Source organism: Anguilla anguilla, chromosome 8 (genome assembly GCF_013347855.1).
Source record: "Anguilla anguilla isolate fAngAng1 chromosome 8, fAngAng1.pri, whole genome shotgun sequence".
NCBI lineage: Eukaryota > Metazoa > Chordata > Actinopteri > Anguilliformes > Anguillidae > Anguilla > Anguilla anguilla.
Genome location: NC_049208.1, coordinates 15,471,970 through 15,486,886, shown reverse-complemented (window position 1 = coordinate 15,486,886; position 14,917 = coordinate 15,471,970). Strand labels below are relative to the sequence as shown.

Below are 14,917 nucleotides of genomic sequence, written 5' to 3'. Positions count from 1 at the left end.
TCATGAAAATGAATTATCCAAACGTTTCTGTGCATAGCACATCATGAGAATGTTGTCGTTTCACCTGCCTATTCCCGTCATGATGGTAATAAAGTATAGGGCCTATCCATAATACTAATCCAATTTGTGAAAAAATATGTTATTTTTATGTAGTGGAGCTAACTGAGGATATGGCCTCTGACTGCATAACCTGCATAAATTAGTTTGTTTGTTGTGAGTCAATGATCACACTGACTTGGAACAAACCGCCGGTCTATTAAGAATATAAAACCAGTGTGAGCAAAGCCGACACTGAGTGAGTCTACTTGCATGATCGAACTAGACGGAACTAGAGCACGTTGATTGGCCTAGCAATAAGCACACATACAGGTACGGTGGCTCATAATGAACAAACAGGACAATCATTTAGCCAAGTGATCTACATCCCTTTCCTTATAGCTCACACCTCCTATATAAAACAAAATAGCACTGGGTGAATATCAACATTACAGGACATTTCTTTCTTGTTTTATGATTTTCAGTAAACAACCCAATAATGATATTCTTGTTTAAACTTAAGACTATCCAACAGCAAATCAAGGTGGATGAACATATCACTTTAACAGGTAGGCCTATTCATAAGGCATACCCAGTATAGAATTAATCATGATCAATTTCCACAGACGCACTTTTGCCTTTCATCTACGATAATTTTTGCACTGCAGAGAAAAGTCCGCAGGAATCAGCTGATATGCTGCTACAGTTGCCTATATATTGTGTGACAAAAACAAATTAACATCAGAACTTTGTTTCAATAAGAACAAAATAATTCACCCATATATCCTTTTTCCTGGGCTTCCAAGAAGTCCCAGTCTATGGCTTATATGTCCCAATTGATGCTCTTTATTTTGTCTTTTGTAACCTATGTATTTATTGAAACTACCACAAGGTCTCGTCTTGACTCTTAAAGAGATTAGCAGATGATCTTTAGTAGGCATAGCTTCCTCTTCTGCAATATTAGATTGAAGTGCAATGATTATGACAACACTTGTTATATTAAAACATCATTCGTAAGCTTTTACAAGTGAGACATTCAATTTGCGTGGCATCGATTGATACACTTTTCAGCACGACAGTGAAGGACAGCTCCAACTTACAACATACTTTTGAAACTGTCCTTTAGGCGACTGCTAAGGTATAGTTTGGGAAACACTTGCAGAGAAGCGAGCTCCTTTTGAAAGGTATACCTTAGAAACCTTCGTAGAACGTTAATGTTCATCAAAACTGGGAAATGCAGCCCAGATAATTTTAATGCATCAAAATATAGCCTGTGATCTATCTTTCACATTTTTTTCATATAATAATTTGATCATAAGAAAAATACAAAAATACGCTGGACTTATCCTTTAAATTCTATTAGCCCATTTATTGTGGGGGCAAATCTCACAGTTCTTTGAGGATAAAATAATTAGTATTTAAAGTAGGCGATCAGAAATAAATTTAAATTTTAATATTTGTTAAAATCAAAAATGATCTTCCTTACTGTAAATGATGAGATATGCAGGCTATTCTAAGTGGTTACATGTTTTTACTGCTTGTGTATATATACGATGTATATATTCTTTGACTATATTGACAATAATAACTATTGCATCATACCCATTGTTATGAACAAAAACTACTGTTCAAACTGTGTTTGATACATTGGGATTTGTGTCCATTTTGTAGGCTGTCACCAGCCTCAGTTGCTTGTAGCCTAATCATTCAGTTTATGACAAAAAATATAATTAGCCGTTTTATGCATAATTATTTATAGAGGTTTTTATTTTTGCTTTATCTTATAGTTATATAGTGATACATTATTTATTTTGTAATTTATTATTGTTAAATATAATTATTTATTGTTTGAATTAGTTGCAGTCTCATCAAAATAAAATAACTATTTTATTTAACCAGTTTGGTTCTCTGAGCACCTGGTACTCTGCCAATATTTTTATTGATTATAAAGCAATGGTATGTCCTAATGATATGATGATATCAATCCATAAAATCTATTCTCAAAATGTAAGATGATATACCAGAGCTGATACTTTTTGTTTTGGAGATATAATCAAAAGAGCACATTTATTTAACAAAGCGGAAATGATTTTCTTTCCTCCTATATTAGGGCCTACCAACTAATCATATCCTATCATATCCAGGCCTTGACGTATGATAGGGACAAGTCTTGTGAATAAAATAAGTGGTTACATGAGGGCTTAACTACTGACTAAACCTCTTTAATCTGTAAAAAAAACTGAGGGTAGTGAAAAAATGTCAATCACCTTCGGGCTCAAAGAGTAAAACCTAATAAGGAAAAGGGTACATGTAGCCACCATATTCAAATTTGGTCATAAAAGCACATCTTTCCCCTGATTGGCATCAAGATGACGCAGTGTAGATTGTTTTCAGTCTCGAGATTGGATGAAATCTAATTCCCATATGCAGCTTAAAGTTCCCTAATTACACATAGAACAACGGGTACCATGATGTTCTTAAACATGCAAAGATGTTCCAGTTTTAAATATAAAATATCAGTTAATTTTCATGATTCTTTCACATTAAAATACTCTCGGTACCCTTGATCACTGACTTTGCAAAAAGGAAATGTGTCTTCACATGTTATTTAGCATGTCCTCCTGGGTATTATTCCCCTGTTGCTTATTAATGTTCCACAAGATTATTAGTATACCAAGAATATCAGCTACAAAGAAAAAATAAGGTAGACAAGGACGTGAAACTTCAGACAACTTAAAACATTGCATGCAAACATTTTAACAATGCAAACAGGATTATTTGGCTGTTTGTTTTATGTTCATTTCATGGATTATTATTTTTGAGCGTGACCATGTGTGTGTTTGTGTGTACATATCCCGGTAAGTCAGCCAATATTTATTTTGTACGGCCAGTGGAGTTTGGTGAGGTTCTGCACTACTTTTGTCAACAGTCCACTCTTTTCCTCATTCCTAGGCATTATTACTAAACCTTGCAGTAGCCACTAGGCTAGGGATGGCTTGATGACTCATCCTAGTAAAAGGTTTAAACTCATAAAGGTCTTGAGAATCGGCAGAGAAAAACCACAAAAAAAGACAAGAACACTGTTAGCATTGCTGAATTTCACTATTTACTTCATAACTATACATTGTAGAAATAATCATAATTTATATTATGTACCATCTGTGCCATTTTGTATGAAACAGAGTTTGGCCTCAGTGACATGCAGGTCTGCATCTGAAGTTTTTAAATAGAAATATAAGATGGCAATTTATTAAAGCAAATTTACCCTCTCTGTGCAATTTCATTCAGCAGCTCACTTCCTCTTTGCTTCTAAGGATGAATTTCAGGTCCATGATTGTCCCAATGTGCCTATTCTGCACACTGGTAGAGCACGACAGGGTGCTGGCAGTGCAGTCGCACCTGGGCCTGGAGGGGACAAGGGCCTGCAATTAGATTCTCTGTCCTGAGAATGGACCGTCCAACCCCTGTGTTTTTTTTTGTTTTTTTTTTTGGAGTTTAAAAATGTTGTTGGTGATCATTGTTGAGAGAATACTACTGAGCTTTAATGCAGCTTTCATGCTTTATATACTGCTATTGTAGTTAATGTTTCACTCTCATGCTTACTTTAATTCTGTAAACTTTGTATACAGAACTGTGTTCTTGCTAAATTCCCAACCTGGTTCTCTCAATCTGCCACCTAATCATCCCCCAGTTTGATTGTCTAAAAAGTGTAGGTGCTACACATTGTTGGTGGTTTAGGTGAATTTCTCCTTATCCTTGTTAAGCACTTTGAGTTTAATAAAAGTGATATATAAATGCAAGGAATTGTTTTTATTTTTATTTAATGTTGTGTTATATTCAAATGAAAAAAGGAAAAAAAAGACTTCTATTAAGTATAATAAAGCTGAGGTAAAAAAAAAAAAAGTTTGGTGGAAAAAGCTAGACTTTTACTTTGCTCTGCTGGTGATTCTATGTAAACGATTGTTTGAATTGTCATGAACCATTTGTGATCACCTGAAACTTAATGTGACTTATTGTAGCAGACGACTGTATGCTCTTTGTAGTGAAATTTAACAACTTTTGACTGCATTACTTTTAAGTTCTAAATTATCACAATTCAGCTGGTTTTCCTCTATTCAAAATATCTTCTTGACCACAAGTGGTAACAACATTCTATGACCATCAATAATTTTAAATAAAGTATACATGCCAAAAAATGCTTTTTTCTTCAATCAAATATTATTTTATGTACAAAAATACTGAACAAAGCAATACTTGTTCAAGCTGATTTTAAAATTCCCATTAATAAGATACCTTAGACTCGTCAGAAAATATAATTCTATGTCTTTAAAATTTGATTTGATACCTTTTAGGCAGCCATTGGTTTCCATTCATTTCCGTACAGTATGTAAATGAACTTGCAAAGAACTGAAATTTGCTTGAGATAGGGGTGATCTATCATCATGAAAACGTAATTTGAATTACTATGTTTGCCAAAGTTACTCAATCATTGCAAAAATAATGTATTTTAAAGTGGGGGTGGATATGAAAACTAGCGAACGGCATCAATCTTCACTCGGAAGTACTCTTTGATTGAATGAGCAAGGCAAGAAGACGAAATATATATAAATATATAATGAAACTTTAGTTTTAACCAATTGATGACATTCACTCACAAATTAAGTTGTGTTTTGCTAACAGCTTTGCTAACAGTCAGTCACAACACAATTCCTGAAGTTTTCCACCAGAAATTATTTTGTGGAGAATATGCTTTCAAACTGCAATAGAAAGCAAACAATTGCGGAGCATAAAACCGTAGACACATTCCTACGCTTAAGACAATAACAGCTAGCGCGCTCCAAGCGCAAGCTGCAAGGCAAGAGTAAGGGCAACACAAAAAGGGAAAACAGCAGCGGAGTTTCCCTGCAATGATAACAATGGCACAGAATGATTTAGATGGTCTTTATAATTTGTGGTTACCATAATGGCAATTAAGAGACGCTCAGTGCGCTGCATTAAAAACCTATGGCGATGCAAAACTAGGAACAGCGGTCTGCCATCAAGCATGGAAACAGGGTCAATCACCTAGTTTGAGTTATAAAATAGTACAAGTTTCAATAGTCGTTTAAGAGTGAAGTAGCACAAGCACTCACCAGGATTACTGCTGTTAACAGCCTATGGGAGTAGCGAGGGATCTAACAATTGGATTACCCAAACAGTTCAGTAAAAAAAAACAAGTGTACCTCGAACGAGAGACACATTTATATCTGCCAATCGTTGCAGCTCTGGGAGGTGAAAAACAAGGTTAGCACCTGGACCGAAGTCAAAGCAGGAACTAGCTTCCGGTATGACTATGCTTTCAGGCTATATATACATGAGATAGTAAATGAGATAATTGACAGACCACTCATCTTAGGTATAATCAGCTGCAAATAATTATTCAGTAATAAAATGCTAAGTAAGAAGTGGAGGTATGTCTACCAGTCAAAACGTAGTGAAGGCTCGGTCACAATCTACCCCCAGCTTTTGCATCGGTGGCCCGACGATAGAAAAAGAAAAGAGACAGATTAAATAACACTTTAACTCAAAGGCCTAAAAAGAGCTGTTGCCATGCTACTGGACCCAGGTACCCGGGGAATCGCGGCCCCACTTACTCTACTCCATACCGTCTCTGGTAGATGGTGTGGGTTGGGATGATGGCCAGCCGTGGTACGAGCAGTTCTTCTTGGGACCACTCTGCTGGTGCTGGGGCCATCCTCAGTGGAAGCCACAAAGGGCAGGGGTGAAGGGGACGCAGACAAAGTCACTACAGGATTAGCAGATGTTGGATAGTTGACCGGAAGGCCTGAGGGGGCCACCGATAGAGGGGCCTCCTCTCGAGAGGGCTCCATTCACCTCATCTTCCTCCTCTTCAGTGCCAGCATGGACAATCTCCTGTTCTGCAGGTTCCATCCTAGGAGGGAGGGCAGGGTAGAGGTTTGGCGGGACCAGTTTCAGCATCGTCCTATGTACATGCTTTACCTGCTCAGGATTTTCGAGCGGTGCAATCGAGAAAACAGGACCCCCATTGTTGGGTGCCTTCACGACCTTGTAGACCCTAGAGCTCCAAGCATCCTGAATTTTGCATCACCCTCTCACGCCATGGTCCCGCAAGTAGACAAGCTGGTGCGCTTTCAGGTCGATGTTGGTTACAGTCTGATCATGCCACTCCTTTCGACGACTTGCAGCCGCTTTCAACCGCTCCCATGCTCCATAAAAGGCTGTCTGGAGCTGCCGCTGGTGCTCCTGAACCCAGTCACTGACGCTGCCATGGGTGGGCGCACTGACTCAGCCTAAAAGGAAGTCGACAGAAAGCTGAGGCTCTTGCTCGAACATTAAAAAGTAAGGGGACTCACCCGTGGACTGATGAATTGTTGTATTACAAAAGAAGGTGATTGAGGCAGGTACTTGGACCAATCCCTCTTCTTCTCCAAAGGCAAAGTACACAGAAGGTCGTGCAAGGTTCAATTGAATCTTTCACATTGACTATTCCCCTGGGGGTGGTACGGTGTAGTGTTGGTCTTCCGGTTGCCCGGATGTCACACAGCTGCCGAATGAGGGCACTCTCAAAGCTCCGGCCTTGATTGGAATGAATGCGTGCTGGGACCCCAAACCACTCATTCACCAGGACGTTGGCCACTGTGGATGCCCGCTGATCCCGGGTGGGGACGGCCTGTGTGAACTTAGAGAAGATGTCAGTCATAATCAAAACGTTCTCTCTGCCACCCTGAGAAGGCTCCAGGAGGGTAAAATCAATGGTTAATGGTTAGTCAAAGGCTGATAGCTGGGCTGCCCAATGCTGCTCAGTAGCAGCATTGGGCAGTGTTTAAGTAACTGAGTGGATTGTTGTCGGTCCAGACAATGCACTTCTGGCCCAGCAGGTACTCACAAAATCTTTCCGTAATGGCCCATTTCAAGGCTAAAAATTCCAACTTCATCGAGCTATAATTAGACATATTTCTTTCAGTAGGGCTCAGCCCGTGACTGGCGTAAGTGATGGGCCGTACCTTGCCATCCTGTTCGTGCGAGCCACTGCCCCAAGCCGCTGTGACTGGTGTCAAACTCCTGGATGAAAGGGAGTGAAAAGTTGGCGTAGGCAATTGTAACCACTTGCCAGGTCCATGGTGGAGAACCAGCAGGCCCCTGACAGCGCATCCAAGGAGTCCTCAATCCTAGGGAGAGGAAAGGCATCTCGGCGTGTCTTGCTGTTTAGCTGTCGATAGTCGACACACATGCGAAGGCTGCCGTCCTTCTTCTTGACCAGGATGATAGGAGAGATATAGGGGCTACTGTTCTCCTAGATAACCTGGCTATCCAACAGCTGGCGGATATGAACCTTAACTGCATCATAATCTGAAGGAGGAATGTGCCTGAACCTTTTATGGGCTGGCACGTCATCAAGTAAGGGGATGTCATGTGAAATGAGATTTGTACACCCTAGATCACCTTCACGGGCAGAAAAAACAGATTCATATTTATAAATAAGAGCCATGACTTTCTCCTGCTCTTGCTCAGTGAGCACTGCCAGATCTAAGGACTGTATAGTGTCTTGTACAGATCCCACCTGACCAGTATGGGAGGGGGTAGAGGCTAGAACCCGAAGCTTGGGTGGCCCCTCGACCACCTCAGTGACCCCCTCGGGTAAGCTCACTACCTGCGCTTGGCTCAGCATGCCGACTGGCAGGCGGGGGTAGAGAGTAGCATCGGTGACCCCTACGTTGGCTACTGGAATGTATGCTGTGCCTCTAATCACCTTTACCATGGCAGGAAAGATTAGTAGACCAGCTGGAAGAGAACACTCCAAATTTAAAGGTTCAAAGAACCCAGCGCTAGCGGGGTCAAAGTAGTTCTGGGAGCATGTTGTGGGCACTAATTTTGCGGTGCCCCCGGGGACATGTATTGACCTCCTACCACGTACTGTGACTATGCCTGCCCTATCCTGCGCTGCCTTAAGATGAGCCTGATGACAGTATTGCAGGGCTTGCTGCCAGGGTGTAAGGGCTTGCTGCACTAAGGGGAGGTCAAAAAGGGCACGGCTATGCTGTCCAAAGAGTTCATCATAGCACTCGCGTATGATGTTCATGCCCAGCACACCAGGCACATCAGGCTTGGACAGGGGACCGGGGGATCCATAACAACCAGTATGCCCATTCCAGAATTACCCCGGACACTTCCTCTCTCTAGGGATATAGAAGAGCCGTTCTGTCAGGAAAGCACCTGTAGGGGGAGCACTAGTAGAGGGCCTAGGGTCATCATTAGGAGCCGGGGGTGCTGTACGCTCCCGTAACAAACAGTCATTATCAGCTTTCAACATTTCTCTCAGTTCCTGCAGTTCCCCTTCAAGAGACATTGTTCAAAACAAATGACAAAAGAACAGTTAGTAAAAAAGGGTGCCAGTACCAGTTACCAGTCTTCGCGTCTTCACCCAGAAGTGACGTCAGGTCAGCAAGTTTGCCAGTATCGTTGATCAGGGTCTCAGCGACTCCAACCGGAAATGTCGTCCAGTCCCACGCTGCGCCTGCTGCTGTTTTGCCTTTTTTTATTTATCACAATCTACTCGCAGTAGGTGAAACCATGTTATTACAAACAACCAATATTCTAAAAGACAAACTTACTGTTTTTTGGGGTTTTTTTTAAGAAGAAGGAACACATGTCTCTGCTTTACAATGGTTCCTGTGAAGCTTTTCCAAGACAATTTTATGTGACTGTTATTAATAGTGCAATCCAACATGCAAACATGGATGGTTACAGGCTATCCTAAAAGCACCCTAATAACACAGTTTCACTCACTGAGAACTGCAAACACCCACCAGCTGTTCTCAGCCAGTCAAATCAATTAAAATGTACTTATATAGCACATTTTACTAAGTTGTAAGAGGCATTTCTGTGTATCCATGTAACTGGTGTTACTAATGTCTGGCAATTTTCTTATGAAAAGGAGGTGTTGGCACAATTTCTCTTACATACCTTTGTTTTCAGTTTCTTGCTGTTTTGTGTTTCAGTAAGGCACAGTAGATTTCAACTATAACAAAGAAACTAATTTGCACATAACAATGTGTGTTTTACAAGCATGGTTTCACAAAATTCACCAAAATCAACACTCCTTGAGATTATTTAGAATTCTGCAATAATAATAAATAAAACTAACCAGCCCCCTTAGTTTTAATTTTATATAGATTTAATAGATATCCAAATACTTATGGACCACAATGCATAACCAGCCACACAGCCACAGTCCAATAAAATAATTCAGGGCCTGGGGTCTCTTCCTGAGTTCTGTGCAGATTTGTTTGAAAGTGTCTAAAATGGAATACATGAACATCCAGAATTAAAATTACACATTGGTATTAAAAGAAGTTAAATAAAGACAAAAACACTTTTTATAAGAAATTCAGGAAATTAACTAAATTCATATCATGCAGTGAAAATTGCAGACACTTGTTGACATCTTTTTTCCTGGAAAGCCTTCAATCAGTGTACAAGAGCATTTATTCATGTTTCCATTCCATTGAGTAATTTACTCCATGGGTTCTAAGAATCCCCATTTAAAGTGAATCTTTGGAATTTTTTTCCAGTAAGCACACATGGTCGCCACTGCATCACTGTTTGAATGCCTAGTATTTTGTGTCATGGTTCTGTGTTTGTCTGCGTTTCCTTTTTTGGGCCGCCAATTGGCGGCACCTCAGTTTGCAGTTCTGTTCCTTTTCCCTGTTTAATTGTATTATTGTTTTCAATTATTCAATTATTGTTTTTTGGTTATGTCTCGTTTTCCCTTCCCTCTCTGTGGTCTGATTGTGCATTGTGCCCTCCTGTGTCTTGTTAGTGTTGTGTCTATTTAAGTTCTTTGCTTCCCTGACTCGTGTGCTGGGTCCTTGTGTTTCCCTATAGCCGCGTTTCCACCAAAATTACCCGGAACTTTCAGTCCCAGGAACTACTTTACCAGGAACTAAAAGGTTCCTTCAGCCAATGGTTGTCTGCGTTTCCACCGGGGTCTAAAGTACCGCGAAGATTAGGCAAATTAGCCCACTGACGTTGTCGTCGGTCCATCTGTCATATGATTTCTTCTGTAACCCCATACTACCACCGAAGTAGCCTACATTATTTTCTAATAACCGGGACAGCCCGGAGGGGTTTATTCCACTTATATAAAACGGGTTACCAACAATGACTATATATGGTTACTTTTGTATTTATTGATTTTCAAAGATCCTCTCAAACACATTCATTAACAGCAGAAAACATGCACACCTTGTAAACAATTTGCTGTTTTATTACTTTCTCGTCGTCAATTCCATATAGGCTAATCGCAAAATGACAAGAATAGAACGAAAACTCGGACTTGCGTGAAAATGTAAATTAGTAGTGGTACAGCCACCGTTTGCTTTCCTTCAAAGTTACTGCTAGCCGAGCAGCGAAGTGTGCCCTCCAGATGCAAACCATGCACCATAAATGAGTCCATAGTCTTCCTGGTCTTTTCGTGGAATTGAAAAATGGCAGTAAAATTGAGTGAAATTACGGCAGTCTGAAAAAGCTAAAGGGAAGATTACTAGAATTAACCTGTTATTTTACCCGGATAAAAAGTGCGGAAGGTGATTTCCAGTTTGCTTGTACTGTATCACCAATGTTAATTATGCAGAACTACCGCATACCTCACATAACTGTATCAAACGTTTTGAGTCAATTACAACGGGCTAACAAAGAAAATCCGGAAGAAAATATTCAGCAACCGAATTAATCCGTTTGAATGTTTTGGTAGCCTACGTAATATGCTGTCCCAGCACGAATGCTTAGCATTTTATAAAACGAATACTAAAGCAAGAAAAGAACAGAAGAGCACACGTTATAATTCCAAGACGTTGACAGGCTATAACCAAAAGTAGGCTACTGCGCCGCATAACATACAAGTTTGATTTGAAGTTATTATGAAAATAAATTGGTTTGCCGCTGCATATTTTCAAACATGGCGGGTAATGGCGGAAAATAAATACAACACAAATGCTACGAGTACTCGACCAATCAGAAATGTTCAGCGCTGCAAGCTCCACCCAAAAGGTTCCTGTACTTTCGGAAAGTACTACCCCCCGAGCAGGAACGTTTTGGGGGGTAAAACAAATCCCCCAGAACTAAATTTAGACCCTAGTTCCTGCGGTGGAAACGCACTGAGTTCCTCAAAAGGTTCCTAGTTCCGGGGTATAGTTCCTGCGGTGGAAACACGGCTTATGTGTTTCTGCGTGTGCCTTTAACTCTGTGTTTTGTGTCCTGAGTGTTTCTATCCGCGCTCCTGCCTGTTTTTGCCCTGCCCGAGTTACGTTTTCTATTTGTTTTGCATTCTTGGATTTTCTTTGTTTTTGTGTTTGAAGGACTTTTTGCTTTGTCTTTTTTGAGATTTGCCCTGCGTGGCTTTGTTTCTGTGTCCCTCGGTTTTGTTGAGTTTTGTTGAATTGAGTTTTTTACTCTGCGTTTGGGTCCTGGTCCCACGTTTCCTGACAATTTTGAGCATTTACACAATGGCCCGACGTTGCAGGGATGTAGGGTCAGTGAGCAAATGCTGTAAATACTACGTCGTATTTATGATTTTGATTACCTTGTGCAGATGATGCTGTGACCTATGTCTGCTTAATGTTTCACTACAAAATGTCTTAACCCCATTTATTGTGTGTGGATGAGTGAAAGCACCTATATTACATTGTCAAAGAAAGCTATTTTACAGGGTTTGGCAGAGTCAGACATCACAGGGTTGGGGAGAATATCATTTCAGTGAAATCAGGACATTAACTAGAATTCCAATTAATTAACTGAAAAATCACCACAGAACATAAGGGCTGGTTTTCATTGTATAAACAGAATTTATTTAATTCCCTGAATTCCTTATGAAGTTTTTTTTTTAAGATCACTTATTTTAAGACAAATTAGTAATTTAAATACAGGACATTCTTGAATTCCATCGTTAGACACTTGCATGAAAATTAGCACCGACTGCCTGTGACTGAAGACACCCTCAGGCCCTGAATTTGCTTAGTGGATGAACACTGAATGTGACTGGTTTGAATAAGGCATATATCCATAGTCACTGATGGCCCCACCCATACCTAAACCCATCTCCCTAGTCAAGTCCCCCAATCAAAATATATAAAAGGCCAGGATCGGCTCAGTCAAGATAACAAGAAGAAAACTCACACAATTTCAACGTGTCATCATACGGTAACTGAATACTTGTTCTTTATTTACTTTTCTACAATATAAAACATTGAATGAGCTGTAAAAAAAAAAAAAAAAAACCAGCCCCCTCCTTTTTGTTCTGTTGATCTTGTGTCTGTTTATTGACCGATGCATTGCATTATGTGATGATGATGTATCTGACTCTCCTGGCAGCTAAAGACCCATCATGGCTTCTTTCAAATTACCAGCATTCCTCTGTGTTGCTGTTCTCTCTAGCATGGCTTTGGGTGAGTCCTGATTCATGTTGTTTTCAGATGAGAGTGTCATACTATAATATTGTCACAATGTATATCACAAAAATATAAAAGCCTTGGTCACAAAATATAAATCACCAATTGGCTAATACTCTAATGCTCACCTCTCTGTTTAGCTGAAGTCAATAAATGGACAGGAAGTAGATTTTCTAGGTATAAGCCAGTTGCTAAATCACAGAGAATGGTGGAACCTGGCCTCCCCAAAATCAACTACTTTGAGTTGTTGCTGATTTATTGTAACGAGAATCGTGTCAGTTCTTAGTCAATAGTTTGGATGAACTGTTTGGACGTGATAGTTTGCCCTTACATTTATAGCAGTTTTGCAAGGGCACACTGTGTGAAATGAATATGATCCACAAGGCATTGATCCTTATTGTGGGTTTGAGAGATGTGACCAAAAAACCGACCGGCAATCCAACAGTGTTATATTGTATGTATGTGCTCCTCAGTATCTCACGGGGCTGTGATTGGATTGTGTCAGGGTGCCTGCCCTGAAGGTTGGACAGAACATAATAACCGATGCTTCTTGCATGTCGCTGAGAAGAAGACATGGGTTGATGCTGAGGTAAAATCTTAAAGTTCACTTCCTTGAGCTTTTAAAGATATTGTTTCCATTGAAGTGTCTATTGTCCCACTTTTTTGCGCAACGCAGGGTATTCTCGAGACTTACATAAGTGTCTGAAGACCTAAAGGCACTTGAGTGTCTGTTTTGGATTTGTAATTTAAAGCAAGAAAATACACGCAAATTGACTTCACACCAGCCTGTACATTGTTATGGTTCCAGAGGTTATACATAACAGCAGATTCATTTGTATCATCTATTCACATGTATGAACATAAAACTCTGTATTTATATTGCAATCTATATCAAGCACCAAACTGTTCAATCCCGAGGACTCGAGTCGTAATGCCCCACTCCACAATTTCCTTGAGCACGGGTTGCAAAAATAAGATATTATGTCCACCCATTATCTATACCCACTTATCCTGGGCAGAGTCGCCAGGGGTGCTGAAGCCAATCCCAGAATGCATTGGGCGAGAGGCAGGAATACACCTTGGACAGGCCACCAATCGATCGCAGGGCACACACACCATTCACTCACTCACTTTAGAGTCTCCAGTTAGCCTACCTGTGGGAGGAAACTGGAGTACATGCAAACTCCACACAGAAAGGCCCAGCCTGGTTTTAAACCCAGGACCTTCTACCATTAACATACATTTTCCTTCCCCCTCTCCCTCCCTCAGCTAAACTGTTTACATCTTGGGGGAAACCTGGCCTCAGAGCACAGTGAAGACGACCATCATTTTCTTAAAGAGCTCCATAAGGGTCTTGACAGTTCAGACAGCCCATTCTGGATAGGACTGTCAGCTGTGCACGAGGTACTCTGGAAGGGGATTTGAATAATTTGTATAATTCTTCCTGTTTAGAACATGGTAAAGGCATATTGTTTTCTGTTGTAAATTGTCTTTAATAGTCTTTAGTCTGTGTTTGTGTGTGCTGCTAAATGTGATGTAGCAATCCACTGATATTTTACATGTGAGTGCATTTCTGAGACAAATGCAGATTGTCTTAATGCATTGTGATTTGCCTCTGCCTTGTTCAGGGGAGATCATGGCTGTGGTCTGATGGTACAAGTGCAAGCGTTGAAGGGGACTTTTCAATGTGGAATCCCGGAGAGCCCAACGACGCCGGGGGCAAAGAGGACTGTGTGCACGATAATTATGGAGGTAGGCATTCTCTTCTTCTCCCCATCACCACAGGAGACTAGTGGAAATGTACTGATTAATCTCACTCATTTTTTACCCATAGGCCAAAAACACTGGAACGACATTGGATGTGACAAACAGTACGCATCCATCTGTGTCTTGCGAATTGTCACATAAATGACCAATGTAGCCCACCTACCAAGGGGAAGCAGCTCAGGATGAAATTACTTTGTGTGTCTTTTAACCCATTTAAGCCCTTAGGCAACTAAAGTTGCCAAAGTCTCCACCACTCTTTTTCCATCTGTGAATATTTTCTGGATGACTATAGATGCTTTAAAATGAAATCTCTGGGATTATGGTTTAATAAAGTTCCTGATGCATTGAATAATTTCTGTGTGTGTGTATATATATATATATATATATATATATATATGTGTGTGTATATATTTTTTCTTCTTCTTCTTTTTGGTATTAAAAAAACACAGATTCTCTTTATGAAGTACAGACTGACCAACACCAGAGAAAAGACACTTTAATTTCCCTTATCCCATTTCAGGGAACCAACTAGTGAAGGACAATTGGCTTCACAGGAGTTTCTAATTAGTTGGGTGTGTTCAATTGCTTCCTTAGTGCAAACATATGAGAAAATTCAGCACCTAATCTTGATTCAAGGTTTTTGGTTG

General features: G+C 40.3%; 1 protein-coding gene across 1 annotated transcript; it reads left to right on the top strand.

Annotated features, from left to right (window-relative positions):
* Positions 1-12,173: 12,173 nt before the first annotated feature.
* Positions 12,174-14,622, top strand: LOC118232750 (lactose-binding lectin l-2). The gene is made up of 6 exons (XM_035427819.1): positions 12,174-12,255; positions 12,427-12,500; positions 12,977-13,092; positions 13,773-13,907; positions 14,132-14,255; positions 14,338-14,622. The coding sequence occupies exons 2-6, from the start codon at positions 12,440-12,442 to the stop codon at positions 14,409-14,411; spliced, it is 510 nt and encodes a 169-aa protein (XP_035283710.1). The 5' UTR covers positions 12,174-12,255; positions 12,427-12,439; the 3' UTR covers positions 14,412-14,622.
* The last annotated feature ends 295 nt before the right edge of the window (positions 14,623-14,917 follow it).